Here is an 18,781-nt window from a genome sequence, read left to right as displayed (position 1 = left end):
TTAAAATAATTGTAAATCACTATATTGCCATGCAATACACAGTACTGTGCAAAACATTGTTATAGATTTTTATTTTATGACTTCTACATTATCGAGTCAGTACAAAAATATTAGTTTTCCAGCGGAGGGGCACAGTGGCTCTGGGGTTTGTGGTTTGATTTCCGACTCCCCCCTGTGTGTGTGGAGTTTGCATGTTCTCCCAGTGTTTCAGGGGTTTCCTCCGTACTCTGGTTTTCTCCCCCAGGCCAAAGACATACGTTGTAGGCTGTTTGGCATTTCTACACTGTTTTTAGTGTGTGAGTTTGTGAGGTTTTGCCCTGTGATGAGTTGGCACCCCATCCAGGGTGTCCCCAACCTTGTGTCCTGAGCTCACTGGGATAAGCTCCAGGCTCCCTGTGACCCTGTATATGGAAAAAAGATGGATAGATTTCCAGCAGCATATTACATAAAATAAAAAAATAAAAATAAAATAAAGGCTACTGGTTTTTGCTGCAAAAATAAGAAGCAAGTTCGAGGGTCAATGTTTTCAGGAGAACTATGGCTGGATCTGCAAGATGCCCAGTAAAACTCATCAGATCATTTCTGTATAAAACTGCACAAATTGTACATGAGATTACACTTTTTTTTTTTAAAAGCAAAGGATTGTCACACCAGATATTGACTTTGTTTCATTTATTACTGTTTACTGCTCTTTATAGTATTCTTTTTTCACGTTGAAACGTTTAATTTCATTATTTTCGAAGGTATCTTTGCCATTCAGCATTTCTTTTCATGTGCCTAAGACTGCTGAACAATACTGTATCTCACCACTTTCTTCATTACAGGCATCTGTTTTCCACTTTTTCCTTCCCTGAAATGAGATCCTCTGAAATAGGAAAAGGAAGTCAGACAGGGAAGGTGGTCTTGGGTGGTGAAAAAGGGAAAAAGCGTGTCAAAGTTTTCATTCTCATTCATTAGAATTGGTGACAAACACACAGGAATGTCTGTACATGAATTAGGTGCCATGTGTGTACTGTATATACAGTACGTGTATATCAGTATGATGGCCTGAAGGGGTCATGAGAGTGCACATTCACACAAACACATGACAAAAGACAACAAAGAGACAGTCCACGGTGTACAGCATGCTTTTATGAATGCAATGTGCTTTTTTTTCTTTGTAAGACAAACAGTAAAAAACAAGCTTAGAAAACACATTATTCTGAGACTGGACTGAGCTGCTGTGGGGTTGGATGAAGTAGTTGTACAAATAAAACCATGATCTGACCAAAAGCTCAAACACACACACACACACACACACACACACACACACACACACACACACACACGAATGACATCTATATATAACATATGCACATGTCTCTCTCTTTACTGTACATATAGCACTGACATAACACATTTCAATAAAAAAATATAGAAAATTAAATGATCTATCACATGATACATTATCTGACATTCTGCCCTTCGTGTTTTAAGCTCTCTGTGGCACTGTGTGTGTGTGGCTCTTTTTTTTTTTTTTTTTTTAAACAGGACTGAGTGAAAGAAATCAGAGACCAGAAAGCAAGATATTATAAACCTCCAGTCTCCACTGGATGTGTGTCAGGGTCAAAACATAGTATAAAGCAAGACATTTTAAGAAAAAAAATGAAACTAACTGCAAACACGTTGGTCCCTGGAATAGAAAAGACATAGACAAATAATAGGCCTAGTTCTGAGTACTTTTTTTTAATTAAAGCACATCACACCAGCAGGTAACCGTGCATACATGTATGGCTCTTATTCATAAGGATTAATAATCCTGGATAATGTTTTTTTTTTTTCATCCAACCCCGCAGTATGCTTTAAAGACATGAAAAGAGATTTACATAAGAACAAGTGTGTTTGGCAAATTTTTAAGGAGAGGCATGCATAGATCACATAGATCTGCTAGTTCACAAGAGAGAATATTGTATAATTCTTAATCTCTTAACAAGATTTATTGGTCATAGATACAAATCATTAACAATAAGTGTGTCACGGAAAAGCATGGCACTTGAAATATCGATCGTATGGCCTATTCTAATTCCAGTCGGTCTTTCACAGTTATGAATAGATATTACAACTTTTTTTATTGTCTGAAAAGAACAACAACAAAAAAAAGAATAAAAGATGTTCCTAAAGTTAAGCTTTTGTTACAGTTCCATAAAATTCAACCCAAATGATTTAAACCTTCTACTAAACGTAAATATACCATGATTATTATTATTATTATATTTTTTTAAGCTAACAGTCACAATTTGCTCTGTGTAAAATAGTCTAGAGCATATATGGCAGGTAATAAGCTTTATGTAAATTCACATATACAGTATAATAGGGGAAAATATAATTCATGCTATTACATGTAGTCGCCAGAAGATGGCAGCAGAGTCGCATTTTAAATATCTTATAACCCTGTGACAAATTTGTATGGTCTGTACCTTTGTACCTACGTCTTATCCGCAAAGTACATTGTTAAATAACAAACTAGCCAAAACAGTAGCCAAAACCACGGTTAGTGTTGTAGTTGTCGCAAAACTAGCATTTAGTTTTTGTTCGTATACGGTTTGGGACGCAGCCTTTTATGAGCTGATTACTTGTCAGCCTCAACAACATCCACCACCCAGACACATACTGCAGAAAAAAAGCAACAAGAACAACAAAAAAAGATGAATAGAAGTTTAGCCTATTAGCATTCGTCAAAACATCACTGTAAAATTAGCATTGTCTCACCAAAAATAGGTTTGTTTCAGTAAATAATTGAAAATTTCATCCTTGTTTCCAGTAAAAAAAAAAAGGCCTACATGTTTTTTTTTTTTTTTTTTTGTGATGTTATTAGCCTTCATCATGATATTGTGATGAAGTCACTGCATTAGCTAGACATGCATCTTTCTTTACATGGGCAAAAAGGGACATGAAGTCCCCCTGAAAACCAGGGGTCTCCTGTTGCCTGTGTAATCAGGAAGGAAAGTTCAGATAAGAGCAGACTGCTGAGGGGGCGAGGGAGCATTAGACCTACTTTCTGAAGCTCAGAGAGGAAAAAATAAAGCAATATTATTCAACTCATTGCGCAAACGAGATGCAACTGTCAGCATGAGGAAAATGTCTGGTACCTACTTCAAATCCATAACATGAGATGATATTTAGTACAACTGTATCTACAGCTGCTCAATCTGGTTTAATAATTATCGACTAATAAGTATTGACTCTGCACTCCTATGGGCCAAAGTTGGGCATTTCGTGTGTAAGCTTATGTAGAAAATGAATAAAATGCACGACTAAAAAGTAGGTTATACTTAAGAAGAGTATTCCTTACCAGTTATATAATATAACTAATTATTTCCATTTAATTTAAACACTACTCTTCTTAAGCAACTTTCCTTTGATTTCCACCCAAGTGATGAAACCTTTTAAGCTTCTCCATCCATTTCTTATGATATTGCTGCAAATTGTGTGTGTCTGGGAGGCAGGTCTTCAGTCCTCAGAGACAGAGAGACAGAGAGTAAAATGAGTATATCTGTCTGCCTATCATCTATACAGCTGATGTACTCAGCAGGGGGGCAGAACAGAGACAGTGACAGAAGTGGAGCAGCTCCACTGAATGTATTTGTTGAGATTTCAAACACTGCCAGGAAGATACTGCTCCATCGGAAATGTCACGCTTTTCTCCTGCCCTAAGAGTCTACATTTTTAAACAGACCAAACGCTTTGTAGATACTGAACAAATTCCGTCCTGGCCACATGATATTAGAGCTAGAAAAATGAAAATACCAAATATAATCACGTTTATTTATCACTTCAGAAGAACGACTGCAGCATGCTAAGAATATCTCACCTTTTCTTCAGTTCTGTTCAATTTACTAAGAAACACTTCCATGCTACACGTTCCACTTTCGGATCCCATTCACGCCCAATCTGTCTGCATTTCACACCCTGTTCTGTATTCTGAAGTGTAAACAGTAAATCAATGTATTCATGACAGATGCAGAGTGTTCCAGCTGCTACGCAAGTCCATGGACACCGCTGGTGTCGTAAAGAGGAAAACTGGGTTGGGATATAAAGGGGTCAAGTGACGCCGGGAGGACGTGGAGTCACATCCCCGGCTGAGCCTCCTTTCTCCACCATCCACCACCACACCACACCTAAACACAGTGACTGACTGCACGACTAGGAGCTAACGCTAACGAAAAGCTAATAAACTAGGAAACAAATCTGATCGATCAACCGAACGAACAACATCGAGTCACAGGCCACAAGGACAACATCGACTGTACTGATGACGAACACAATCCATCCTACTGCACTGCTGATGATGTCGGTGAGGTCCGAGAACATTTAGCTAGGTTTCAGATGAGCAAAATAGGGACGAGGGGTGGGGTGGCGAAAGAGTGAGAACTTTACCTAGAATAAGCATTCTACTCATGGCTCTTTGGTTTGTTAATCTGTTCTCAACACCACATTTTAAATAAAGACTGTCATCATTTTAAACTGTTGTTGACGTTCGGTAGAAAGAAATTGCCTTGTTTAGTGGATTACAGTTCAGCATTGAAAGACTTTCATTCATTCATATTCAGTACTTTATTCTGGTGGATCCTGATTAACACGGGAATAATCCCTGGATGTGGACACCAGTCCATTGCAGCTCACCATGCACACACACACCCCCCTAGGGGCAATGTAGTATAGCCAATCCACCTACCATACAAGCTTCTGTTTTTTTGGGAAGCATGAGGAAATCAGAGAAGCCTGGAGGAAACACACGGAGATGCGGAGAACATGAAAATCTCCACGGAGACAGCAACCCGAGCTCACGATTGAACCAGGGACCCTGGAGCTTGATGCTTGATTTTATATCATATTTTCCCCCCTTACCTTATAAAAGCTCCAAATCAAACAGCGTAGTATTGAGAACAGATCATCCTTCAGATCATTAACATCAACATCTCTAGAACAACCAGCAATTAAAAAAAACAAAACAATAATAAAATGAATAAGTACAAAACACATATGAACTAAATACATTAAGGAAATACCTTCTACAGTCAAATACACATGGGTTAGATGGGTGTCATGATTATCATTTACATCCATGGTCTCCAGCCAGGGACCCCTCTCTCATTAAGACCCAGTCGGGGTATGGGAACGGGGATTAATGGGGGGTTGAAGACTGGGCAGGAGAAGCAGAGACTTTCACACACTGGCCGCCAAGAAATGAGTCAGAAAAAGAGAAGGATGATGGTGATGATGATGATTATGATCACAGCATCACCAATCACCCTTTCTTATAAACGTATGTGTGTGTTACATGTGTTTCTAATGTCATGATGGTATATAAAATGATCTGAAACTTCTCAACACCATCAATACATGACATTAAACGACAATATAGCATGTTTATGTCTGCATATGATTAGTTATTTTTTAGTTTTTTCAATATGCCAACTTTAAAAAGAACTGCTTCAGTTCCATGAAAAGAGTCATGCCTATGTTACATTATTCATCCAATAAAAAGTCTCAAAAGCAAAGCAGATTTTCTCTGTTATTGCACTTGATGCTATTACTGCCAGTGCATGTCAAATAAAACCAAGCAGTAATTAGCATAATTAAATCATATTGTGTATGGTAAAGCTACGGCAATAACCATGAACACAACATTCTTCTCCATTAACATATTCACTAATTAATGACATTTACCTAAAACCAAAAGGTCTATACAGTAGCGTAATAGAAAAATAAAACAAGCTCTGGTCATATTATTTTACCATTCCCTGAAATGCAAACACAAGAAAACTCAAGTGTGCTGAAGAAAGCTTGTGTATGTCTCACATCTTCCCTGCATAGTACTATGCATTGTAAACAAATAAAGCTATAACTGTATTGTGCAGGTGTTGCTTGGTAATGGCTTAAGAGTACATTTGTAGACATGTACATACAGCAAGTGTCTGACATCAAACGGACCTGACGCCCGCAGCCTCCCCCCATGAAGGCTTATGGGTCGCGGTGTGTGCCTATGCCCGGCGGTGGAGAGGATATGAGAAAATCCCCTATATCGGTCCTCCACTAGCCTGGTATAAGCACTATAGATCCACTAATAGTGCAACCAGTACCCAAGTCCAAATCAGACCCTGAGGTCCTGGCTGCACGTTAGCTTATATCCACTACAGTACAATGCTGCTAACTGAATACCAGTATGGCAGTAGCAGCAGTGCACTCACAGTGTTGCGGCCAGTGTGCTTGTCCCAACTTACACAGCACCTAATCGCAGACATGACAGAAAGCCAAGCTTGTAGTTCAGAAACTCATGGTTCAATGGCTTTAGCCATTTGATTGGCCAGTTGCTTTTTCAACTATAGCATTACGGTTGTTTAATTTAAATACACGACAACTGCTATTTGTGCATTCACTATTTTCTAAATTAGCATTTCAATTTGCAGGTCATTTTGTTAGAACCACTACACTGTATATTAAATTCATTAAAGGATTTTTACCATAACATTGGTTGGTGATCATATATCTCTAAGGTGCTGTTTAGATTTGGCATTACAAAATCATTAGCAATGGTAATAATATGTTGTAACAATGGCAACCAACCATCCAAGCAAATAAGGTTTAGCTAAAGGAAACTTATTAGCGTATCAAATCCAAGTGACTTAATTGAAATATTAACACCTTTTCCAAAGGCAGTGAGATCAAGGTAAGTTTAATCACATTAGTCCCTAAAACTTCTTCTGATATTACTGCGAGTCAGAGCTGTGTGTTTATGTTGGGTGTTTATGCCTCCCCCAGGGGGCCCCTGGCTGCGTTGTTTCATATCATTTTCATGTTGAACTTGCGGGTCCCTCCAGAGGTCGAACTGGTAGTGGGCCCCTCGGTCTTCCTGAATGAGTACTCTACTGTGAAGTTGTTCCTGCGTTGACCCCTTCCGCGGCTCCACACGAACAACAGCAGGAAACAGAAGAGTACTACACCCAGGAAGGTGATGCAGCCCATGGCTGTAGACACCAGGATTGTGGTGAGGTCAAGTGTGAACTTAAGGAAGACACGTGTGCTGTTCAGACCAGTGTCATTAAAGTCCACCGCATACAGAGAACGGTTGGCGAACATAGCGGGGTCCACCGGTTGTCCTTTCACCGTCAGTGTGGCAAAGTAGGTGTCGTTGCCACCCGCATTGCTGGCGATGCAGATGTATGTGCCACTGTCAGTCACCTGGGCATATCGGATCTCCAACGTTCCACTTGGTAAGACGGTGATCCTGCTGCTGCTTTTCGAGGTGATCTTTCGCCGCTGTGGTGAGATCCAGATGATGGCAGGCGGAGGTTCACCATCAGCACGACACAGGAAGGACACCAACTGACCCTCTCGCGCTGTCACCTGTTGAAGCTTCCGGTTGCGAATCTTCGGCTTCTGGCAAGTGAAGTAGTCAAATAATGCAGAATCCGGAAAGCTGCTCAGGATATTACCCTGTACCTCAGGTGGAGCAGCACATATTGGCATTTTCCCATCAAAGTTCAGAGTGCGTCTGCGTTGCAGAATCCAGAGAAGCCGGCAGTCACAAGCAAGTGGATTCCCGTCTACTCGTAGCGTTTCAAGGCTGTTGACGGAATGAAAGGAGCTGTCTTCCAGTGTGACCAGTTCATTGTTGGAGAGGTTGAGCACCCGAATCTGCCTCAGACCACCCAGAGCATGAGGCTCTACAGCTTGTAGGTTAGTGCTGACCATGTGTAGCTCTTTCAGCCTTATAAGATCCTTGAATGCCCAGGGTTCCAGCACAGATATGGGGTTGTAGGAGAGATTAAGGGATGTCAGGTAAACAAGGTTGCGGAAAGAAGCAGAAGGGACTGCAGTAATGTTGGTGTTAGTAATGGACAGCCAGGTCAAGTTTAGACCCTGGAAACTAAGAGGGGAGATGTATTCCAAGTAAGGCCAATTGTCTATCTCTAGCCCTCGCAAAGCAGACATCTTGCGGAAGTTTTGGTCTTCAATGGTAGAGATGCTGAGGTGGCGTAATCTAAGGGTGACCAGGTTGCGTAGGTAGGATAGAGTTTGGCCAGAAATTGAAGTCAGGTTGCATCTTTCTATGGTTAAGTCTTCCAGACCCAGCAATCCTGAGAAAGCTTTATGGGAGATGTAGACCAAGTCATTGTCACCAACCTGGAAAGTGGGAAAAAGACATTGAAAACATTGAAATGTCAGATTAGTTATGCATTTAACGTGAAAATATCACAAACACTTCATCTATTCTATCATCAAACCATCAAATGTATCTTTCTAACCTCAAGGTGTTTGAGACTGTGCAGGTCCTGAAAAGTATAATCCAACAGGATGACAATCTTGTTTTCACTCAGGTCCAGGGTTGTGAGGTTCGACAGGCGAGCAAAGGCGCCCATAGGCACCAGTTTCAGCTGGTTTCCACGAAGATGTAGTGTTCGCAGTGCCTGCAGACTGGCAAAGGCATTGGGCTCCAGTGTGGAGATTAAGTTCTCGCTGAGGTCCACTTCTTCCAGCCGTGGATATGGTGCCAGGTCTCCTGGTGACACCCAGCGTAGCCGGTTCCGACTGAGGTCCAGCAGCCGGGTCTCTGTGGGGATGCCCTCAGGTACACCCGACAGACGCTTTCGCTGGCAGGACACGGAGCGGAGCTGAGCCGCACATTCACAGCGTGGCGGGCAGCTCTGGCACACTGGGGCGAGGGCCAACAGGGTGAGGCTCACACCCAGCCAGCCCAGGCCCCATAGGGCAGCCATGAGCACCCCACCACCTCACTCTAGAGGAATCAGTCTACCACACACCTATAGAGAAGCAGAGCAGAAAAGGATAAGACATGAGATTAGACGAGAGAGTGTGAGAGGTTGGCAATTACAAATGTGCACCCTGAAAAATATGTGACATTAGGATATATAAATAGACCACATTGTGAAAAGAACTGTTGATATAATAGTATCAGCATCTAATTTTCTCACTTAAAAGCTTTGTGCTGAACTGGGAATAACATTAAGCAGTGGTCGATTTGGCATAAGAACACACAAGTTATCAAATCTACTGAGTAATTCAAGTAGACAACCAATGCCTGCACACATTTCTGAAACACCTGCAGAAAGCCTGTGCATAATGTGTGTGTTTGTGTGCTCCACGCCTGCCTGCACAGACTGTCATTTCACTTTGAATAAATTAAAGCTGGGTAGATAATGTGTGGCCTTCTGATTATGTAAAAGCAGGATATATTTGTTGCACACTGAATTGGGGGTAAAAGGAGACATAAAAGAACCATTGTTTTACACTAAATACCCTGTTTATATTGCTCACATCTCTTGGTGTGGGTAAGCAGATGGAACTGGCCTACTGATGAATTACACACAGCTTCTCAGCACCTTGTGTAGCAATAATGCTAAGTATAAAAGGACCACAAAACTCATCATATCTTTTGTTAAAAAAAAAGAAACAAAAGGAGATATGTCTCAAAAGAAGAAGCAAATTGTATATGCATTTCCTATGCAATCCGGAATTGCAGCGATCTGTAATGTGAGGACTGTTTACTTTAATTTAATCCTATATGTGCTTCAAGATGCTCACTGACTGCAAATCAGTGGAAGACATATTGCATATCCTAGCGTTTATCCAACCTTTGGTCCATTAATACACTTTTCCTAACGTGTTGTCTGGGCTCATTTAATCTTTGTAAGAGTTAATTTATGCCCAGTGGCATTACTGTTGTCTGATTTAACTGGGACCTAATTAGACTGGGAAAGTAGATGAAAAATATTTTTTTAGTAACACCGATATTGCAGTTTAATTGTAGACAAGGAACCAAATGCTACACCTAAGGACCTCAATACTTCACAAAGCACATCGCACACCTTACGAAACTTTAAACATGGTTTTCACATCCACCAAAACAGTACACTAATAGGGAACAAAGAAGAACAAAGGAGATTTTTAAAAAACAAAATAATGAATAAGTAATTAATTAATTAATTAATTAATTAATTAAAATTATTATTATTATTATTATTATTATATCAAATCTAGTTATTTGGATTGAATAGGAATGAGAGCCAATGAATGTTAAAGCTGCTGTTTGTGGGCTTTGGCACACACTTAAAAATTGAGTCACTCGGCATAGTTCCATCGTGCGCTGGGTCTCATAGGTATTCCAGCCAGCTGAGTGCTTCGGGTAATTGCCAAATCCAACACTCGCTACAGCCCTCGCTGCTTCTCAGAGGGCTTCAGAGTCGCATCGAGTCGTGTCAGTACATTAACCCACAGTAAGTTCACCTTTTGGGGCTATGGAATTAGAAAGGTCTCAAAATGTCACTAGAAATTTTCAACTGCAAAGTTCTACATCCCCTAACATATGTTCAACACTGCATGAAGAGCTTAATAATTAGCTGAGGTGGGAAAATAGTCACGTTGGAGCTAGAAAAAAACTCTTGAGTACTGCTCTGGTCTTGCTGAGAAGTGTTTTCCATTAAATGTTTGGGGCAGAACTTAGTACAGGCAGTAAAGTATAATAACTACATGCATATTAATATACTGTATGTTTCTAACGCCATAGCTGAGCATAACAATTTGCATGTTGGTTTCTGGTTAAAAAAACAAACAAATTATATATATATATATATATATATATATATATATATATATATATATATATATATATATATAAACATAATGTTATATTCATCAGATCGCAACGATACCACATCATCTGTGGCTGGGAGCAAAGTGAGCAAAATTGGCCATGCTGTCTGGGTGGAAGGGATCACAGAGTCAGTCACAGATGTATGTGGAAAGCTAGCCTTTTCCATGGGGTGTGTTACACTGCCCTATGGTACAGCATGAGCAGCAATTAGGCTGACTTTGTGTGTTGGCTGACTTGAAGGAAGCATGTGTTAGCCTTCACCCTCCCCGGCTGGTAGCTGTTGTGTGTTAGGGGTGAGCAGGGTGATGGATGAGAATTGGCAGGTGACCAAATTTGGGGAAAATATGGACAAGCTCTAGTTTTATTTCCCTCTTGTCTGTTCTCCCTCTATACTCGATCTCTTGGTGAGGTCATATCCACATGGGTTCTCATACCACTGCTATGCGGATGACACTCAACTCATCCTCTCCTTCCCTCCCTCAGGTCCTCTTGTTTCTGCTCAGATCTCAGCATGTCTGGCAGACATCTCATCATGGATGGCAGTTCATCAGCTGTAACTTAATCCCAGCAAAACCGAACTGCTGTTCATCCCAGGTGATTCATCACCATGTCAAGATCTTGTGATCTCCGTGGACACGTCTCTGATCCCATCTTCGGTTATTGCATGCAACCTTGGTGGTAACCAGGGACAATCAACTGTCCTTTTGACCTCACAATGCTAATCTGACACGCTGATGTTGATTTCTCCTTTACAACATCAGAACGATTTGTCCATTTCTATCCATACAGGCCACTCAGGTGCTGGTTCAGTCTCCTGTAAATACAAGACTCTGAGCACCATTCAACCTCTGTAACTGATCCAGAATGCAGCTGCTTGACTTATGTTAAACCTTCGTAAGTTCTCCAACACCACCCTCTGCTACGCACCCTCCACTGGCTTCCTATAGTTGCCCACATCAAATATAAAACACTGATGCTTACCTACAAAGTTAAAAGTGGACCAGTACCCACTTCCCTCAAATCAATTATCATACCCCGCACTGCACCATGCGCCCTCCAATCCTCAAGCACCGCTCAACTGGTCCCATCATCTCTCAGGGTACAAGGCACCTAGGTGGTGGAATGAACTTCCCCTAGATTTCACTGGCAGTCTTCAAAAGACGTCTAAAGATCTACCTCTTACTAAGGTACTAAAATTAGCACTTTTCATTGTTGTGTTGTCTGTGTGTTTTTCTTACTATATTACCTCCCAACAGAGTTTTTGGACTGATGGTATTCTTAGTCTGTGACCTAGTGAACCAGTATCAGGATGCATTTATTGATAGAGACTTCAAAGCACCTCTGTTAGTCGCTCAGGATACATGTCTGCCAAATGCAAGAAATGTAAATGTAAACGTATCAAGGTGTCTGATTACATATGCAAGTCACACTGTTTTAGACTATTTTGAAAAAAAATTAAATAAATCGTCAATAAACCGTTAACAGTCAGGCTCAAACTTACAACAAGTTGCTATAAACTGACATGTTAATAGCCAATGGGAATCAAGAAAACAGCTATGACTGATCTTTTACAAAGTTCAAGGATTGTATAAAAAGATATCCAGGTGTTTAGGGCAACTATTATCAACAGACTAAGCCATCTATCAGAAATAAACAAAACCAAGACACATCCAAAGACAAAAACTATCTACAACAAAGAATCACAAAAATCCAATCAAGCAGCAGGAGATCTGAAAAAGTCCTTAGAGGCAAGTGGAATAAAAGTACACATTCATATCACATTCAGAAGTAGCATTTTGCTTGTTTCACTATCAATATTTTAGCATATGAGGTTTGTGATTTGTCAAAATGAAAGAACATTTATTAAAAAAAAAAAAACTGACACATTAAGCGTCTTTTTGGTTGAGGGGTATTCAAACTTTTACACTCAACTATGTACTAATGCAACTGAGCTGTATGTTAGGTAACGCCTGAGATGCAGTTTGTTGTTTTCACACGACACTCTTTGTCATTTCAAACTAACACTAACATGTTAGCTAACTCCATCACGAAACAAACCTCACAGTATCTCACACGCCCTCAGCTCAAACGTACGTCATTGTCACTTACTCAAACACCACTGCAGGGGACTGTGAGAAATCAAGTGTTTATGGTGAGTGAAGGAATGCCTGTCAAAGGCCAATATCCTTATTGTGCATCTATGCTTCGTGGTAATATTCTGTGTGTTAATACTGCACATGCATGTGTGTTAGGTTCCACATTTACACGTTCTGCATTCAGCTGCACTCTCATTAAGATGGCACTACCACTATCTGTCATCATGGACTCTGCATGGTCACAGTGGGAGACTCTGACACTTCGCAGGATGCATTTGCAGTCTTTGCTCTAGTGGACTTGTAATAATTAATAGTAAAGGAAGAATACATTGGCTTAGAAGACATCCAGAGATAAAGCTATAGCTTTAACTCACTGATTAATAGTGAATCACTGTAATTAAAAATCCTGGCTGAAACTGAATTTAATTACATGCTGGGGAGCAGGAAACTGAAGTGCCAGAATGTTTTTTTTTTTTGCCTTTGCATTACATATATTACTTTCATTTTTTCACTGGATCCTGAAATTTCTGTATGTATGGATGGATGCAATTCATAGATATATAATTTGTAATTACAGTGGATATAAAAAGTCTACACACCCCTGTTAAAATGGCAGTTTTTTGTGATGTAACAAAATGAAAAGTTAAATCATGTTAGAACCATTTTCACCTTTGAAATTGCTACATATAAATTTAAAGTGACAAACACCCAGAAATGTTTTTTGGGGGAAAAATAACTTCCAATACCCAGCTTGCATAAATGTGCATACCCTTTTATAATTGGGAATATGGCAGTGTTCAGAATCAACCAATCACATTCTAATTCATCACACACACTAATTAGTATACACCTGCCATTAATTAAAGTGACTGATTACCCCCAAATAAAGTACAGCTGTTCCTATAGGATTTTCCTGACATCTTCTTGGTAACATCCAACTGGAAAAGCCATGGGCTGAAAAGAGCTTACAAAGCAGGTACGGGATCTCATTTTTGAAAAATATCACTCAGGAGAGGGTTACAAGAAAATGTCCAAGTTATTGCATATACCATGAAACACTGAACAGAACGTCCCTCTAAAATTGATGAGAAGATCAGGAGAAAACTGGTCAAGGAGGCTACCAAGAGGCCTACAACAACATTCAAAGAATTGCAGCAATTTCTGGCAAGCACTGGTTACTAAATACATGTGACAACAATCTCCCAAATTCTTCATATCTCTGGGCCATGGGGTAAGGTGGCAAGACGGAACACCTTTTAACCAAGCAATAAATAAAAAATACACCCAATCTTCCAGAACCATGTGGAGTAATGTGTTATGGTCCGATGAGACTAAAGTTGAACTTTTTGGCCATAAAACCAAATGATATGTTTAGCACCAAAAAAAAACACACCAAAACCACAGTACATCTTCAAAAGAACACTATCCTCACAGGGAAGCATGGTGGAGGCAGCATCATACTTTGAGGCTGTTTTTCTTCAATTGGAACTGGGGATTTAATCAGGGTAGAGAGAATAATGAACAGCTCCAAATACCAGTTTATTTTGGCGCAAAACCTTAAGGCTTCTGCTAAATCACTTACGTTGAAGAGGAATTTCACCTTTCAGCATGACAACGACCCAAAGCAAACCTGCAGATCAACAAAAGAATGGCTTCACCAAAACAAGGTCAAGGTTTTGGAACGGCCAAGCCAGAGTCCAGACCTAAATCCAATCAAAAATCTGTGGGGTGACCTGAAGAGGGCTGTGCACAGGAGACGCCCAACCAGTTTGACAGAGTGCAAGGAAGAATGGCAAAATATTGTCAGATTATTATATATTTCCCCCCCTTAAAATGATTCTTATTGTTTATCACAAAAACTTGACTTTTTATATCCACTGTATATATATATCCATACATTGCAGAGATGCACAAATGTATTGGAATCATAGAAGTTTAAAAATAAGCAAATAAATAAAGGTTTCAGCAACAGATTCATGCATAGCTTTGATTGGTCATTCATTTAACTTAACTATGTTTACATTTTCTCATTTATGATTTTTATGATGAACTTTTGACAATTTAACAGATCAAGGGAGCCTTTAAAGCTGTGGGTCTACCCATTGATGGACATCTTTAATGTTAATGTTGTGGTTGCTCTGCTAAACAAAAATGTTGTGCAAATATGTATCTTCAATGCTACTACAATCATGCTAGTGCCAATTTCTAAAAGTGTGATAAATCTGTGTATCAGCATCAATGTCAACATCAGTACACACACACGCAAAAAATAATGATAAATAGCATACAGTATATTGCTATTGGGCAATATTCCATCATTGTTGAATTATTGTTACTAAACAATGGCAATTTTTGGCCAAAAAAAAAAAAGTATATTAAACCATTCTTTGGCTAAAACATTCAGTGCATCCCTACTGATTAATGCAATTTGCCTAAAGACAGCCAATTGACTGCAGTCATCTACAAATTAACTGAGACTGTGAATGCCAGTCATGACATGTATTCTAGACACTCATTATTCATGATCCATTATTTAACATTTCTCCCTCCTCCAGGGAAAGAGCGAAAGAGACAGACAGACATAGAGACAGGGAGAAAGGAACTCTCCTTTTGAAGGCTCAAAACACAGGCTCCCAGTGAAGTCGGCCTTTACTTTGTCACCAATGCAGCAGACAGTTATAAATACACATTGATTTTTTGGTCAGATACCCGGGATTGTCAGACACACAGCCAGTGTGGTGTTCAGATACTCGTGGCTACCTCCATCCCATAATATTATCTCAGAAACAGACAAGAGATTGTGGAAGACATGTGCAAGCGCACCCCCCCCCCCCCCCCCCCCCCCCACACACAGATATTATGGCCAATGTGAATGCAAAAGGGATTATATTATTATAGAAACACAAGAATGGGTGCAATTTAGTAATCTCCCCATGTCAACAGGTCTTTTGTGTAAAAGATTTAAAAATATCTTCTATTTGTCATCATAAGCCCTGTGAGTCACATTTACCCTAAAATAATTCAGCTGTAAAAGTACTCTGCAAACACGCATGGTCTAAGATGGCTTGAGACTCGGGAGGAGGAATTTGTTAACGCTATTTTAAAATCCTTCTGAAATCTGTTCCCATCCTAAAAATAGATTCATGCACTAGAGTCGGACTTTGTTTTTCCCTCGATGTTGTTTGTGTGTGCACCCGATTTTAGGGTGTGAGCAATTCCACAAATTATTTGTTCCTATTAATGCTTTCACATCAAAGCTACAAGAAAAGCCATTACAAACCCGTGTGCATGCCATGCCGGAGTATTGTGTCACATCAAACACGTGAACAAAACCCATGCGCTGGCTTAGACAATTCTTGTGGCAGAATGAGGACACAGCCGGTGTCTCAGCATCCAGCATGTGACTGTTTCAATGGCAGTTGGGGAGGAAGAGGGACAGGTGTAATACTGTTGGTGCAAGTCCTCTTACAGTCCCTACAGTAATATACTTCAATGTATTATACATTTCAGCAGTTACTTACAGTGACAACTTGACTGGTTCAAAGGTGTTCAGGTTTTTTTTTGCTTGGTACTCTGTGTCAGCATTTCTCCACTGACTGATCTGGAACACTGCCAGTCTGCTGTTTTCTAACCACAATATCAAATACAAATAGAAATATAGAAATAGGATGCATTTAAAAAAAAAATTGACCTGCATCTAAGGAAAGATGCTAAATTAGTAGGTCAAACACCAAACAATTGCTCCTTCTATGCCAATTTTTCTGTCTGAGGTTGTGCTGGATGAAAACCACACAAACCTGAACAGCTATACATTGTCTTGCTTCTGCTAAGCTATCCACTAATATATATTCACAAGTGTTACTTTACTGAGTTTGTATGAGGTTGTATGCTTGCAATACTTGTTTCCACTTTATTATTGGGATGTTGCATAGCAACAAGCCACATGTGGATGGGAATGTACTTTTTTAGGGGTTTGCTTGCTATACATTTTTCTTTACATTCCAAAAACTGTTGTACAAACTTAATAAAATACTAAATGAATAACATCATTACTGTGATTTGTTTGCAGACACCACCACACGTGTTCTATCGCTTATACAGCATATAACATGTGCGCTGTTCTGCAAAAACACAATGGATGAAATGCTGCTGAAAAAAGAGGCCTTGGTATCTCTAAACATGATGCTACCACCACCATGCTTCACTGTGGGAAGGATGTACTCAGGGTGATGAGCAGTGTTGGGTTCCTGACAAATATAGTGCTTTGTGCCAAGGGCAGAAAGTTTTGGTCTCCAAACAGGATTTCATATAGCTTACCACATTTTCATAAAGCCTAGCTTTGTGGAGTTTCCAGACTACAGCATGGTTGTCCTTTATATCTTCAGAGGTACCCTTGGTGTCCTTGTTGCTTCGCGGACTAATGATTTGAGTTCCAGTTTGTAACACTACAAATTGTGTTTGAGGGGGTGAATACTTACGCAAGTCGCATGATTCCCACATATTTAATCCCATTTCAAGACCGTTTAATAACATTATTAAAAACAGGTCAGTTATATGCATCAGGCTTGTGTGTGCCCTTGTTTCATCCTGAGGATCATGAAGGATAACGGTCCAGCAGGCACTGATGTGCTCATGCATGAAGAAAGTGCACAGCCCTGGGATCAGTTCCCTGCAACACGATTTATTCTGGGAGTCCAGAAACATCACACGGGCCAACACACAGCCATCACCTTACATACAACCATGTCCACTCTGCCCTCAACCACAAGGTCGAGAAACAGAAAGCGTGGCCGGGGAATCACTTCATCACTCACAGCACAAATAGAGCAAGGAACTTGTGATGCCAAGGAAGAGAGGGAGGAATGAAGGCGTGAAACAGAAAGGAGTGAGTGCTTAGGATTAGCACAGGAAAAAAACATGCCGCAGTTGGATATATGCAAATAAACTGCAGATGAAAACTTGGAATGAATTAAAACATTACATAACCTTCTGCTAAATAATCTGAACAGACAGTAATCAAACCACATGCCCGTTTTATGGATTTCTGTCTCAGCTCCAACTAACTGACTCAAAAATGTGATTTTTAAATTATTAACTCTGTTGATTCTGATAAATCTGATAAAACATGGCACTAACTGAATATTTTTCCATTTAACATTGTTCCATCATTCCATTCTGTACTTCTGTTTTAGGTAGTGCTAAGTATCCCTTATCGAAGGACATTGTGATAACCAGAAAACCTTAGCTATAGAACCTCCATCCTAGACAATATAAAACTAGTGCATATGAGCTTTTTTTGGTTAAAAATGGAATCAGGGAAGAAAAAAATACCCTAAACCTTGATAGTCCTGAGCTGTTGTGAATTGCTGTGTAATGGTAACATATAGTAATTCACATTCAGCAAAGACTCACCCAGGTGCGTTAGCTGGACTGTTAGTTATCTGGGACTGAACCCAGATTCTTTTTAGTCTTTTTCCAGCTTAGCTAATAGCCTAAGTTTTTTTATGGAAGCTGTGGTAACTTAGCTGTCAATGTATGACATTATCATAAAACTTGCTTTGCTTGTTACCACTTTTTGTAGGACTACCAGACCGGTGAATTATAAAATTTTCTAACTAGGCTAGTTTTGTGTCACAAGCCAAGGGAAGGCACAGCTAAGCTATCATTGTCTGGGTTTAGCTGCTACAGTGCCATGCAAAGTACATTATCTTTCCTTATGCTCTGCTCATATCATGTTCACGTAAACTGGAACTCATATAGACAATTACACACCTTGTTTTCCTGCTCAGCATGAGAGGATGTTACTGTTTCAATTTCAACCACTTTAATGGTTTAAAAAAATGCTGTATATCCATTTTCCCTTACATTGACTGTGTGAGATTGCATTTGGCAGAATTGAGAGCTGCCAGCCAATAAGTCATGAGTATTTTCCTGTAAACCCTGTCTGATTGGCTTGGCTGAAGATATAAAATTACAACACCACCGTCTTCTTTTACTGACGTTCAGTTATGTAGTGACAAACCACTCCAAG

General features: G+C 39.9%; 1 protein-coding gene across 1 annotated transcript in view; it reads right to left on the bottom strand.

Annotated features, from left to right (window-relative positions):
• Positions 1–1,111: 1,111 nt before the first annotated feature.
• The window catches only part of LOC108280165 (leucine-rich repeat and immunoglobulin-like domain-containing nogo receptor-interacting protein 3), a 54,503-nt gene continuing 36,833 nt past the window's right edge, over positions 1,112–18,781 (bottom strand). The window contains exons 2-3 of the mRNA XM_017494968.3: positions 8,289–8,804; positions 1,112–8,166 (exon numbers count right to left, since the gene is read on the bottom strand). Coding sequence (XP_017350457.1) covers positions 6,823–8,166; positions 8,289–8,759 — 1,815 coding nt within the window. The 5' untranslated portion in view covers positions 8,760–8,804 and the 3' untranslated portion in view covers positions 1,112–6,822. The remainder of the gene's footprint in view (positions 8,167–8,288; positions 8,805–18,781) is intronic.

Source organism: Ictalurus punctatus, chromosome 20 (assembly GCF_001660625.3).
Source record: "Ictalurus punctatus breed USDA103 chromosome 20, Coco_2.0, whole genome shotgun sequence".
In the NCBI taxonomy this organism is placed as follows: Eukaryota; Metazoa; Chordata; class Actinopteri; order Siluriformes; family Ictaluridae; genus Ictalurus; species Ictalurus punctatus.
Note: the sequence above shows the minus strand (reverse complement) of the source record. Positions and strands in the feature narration are given on the sequence as shown.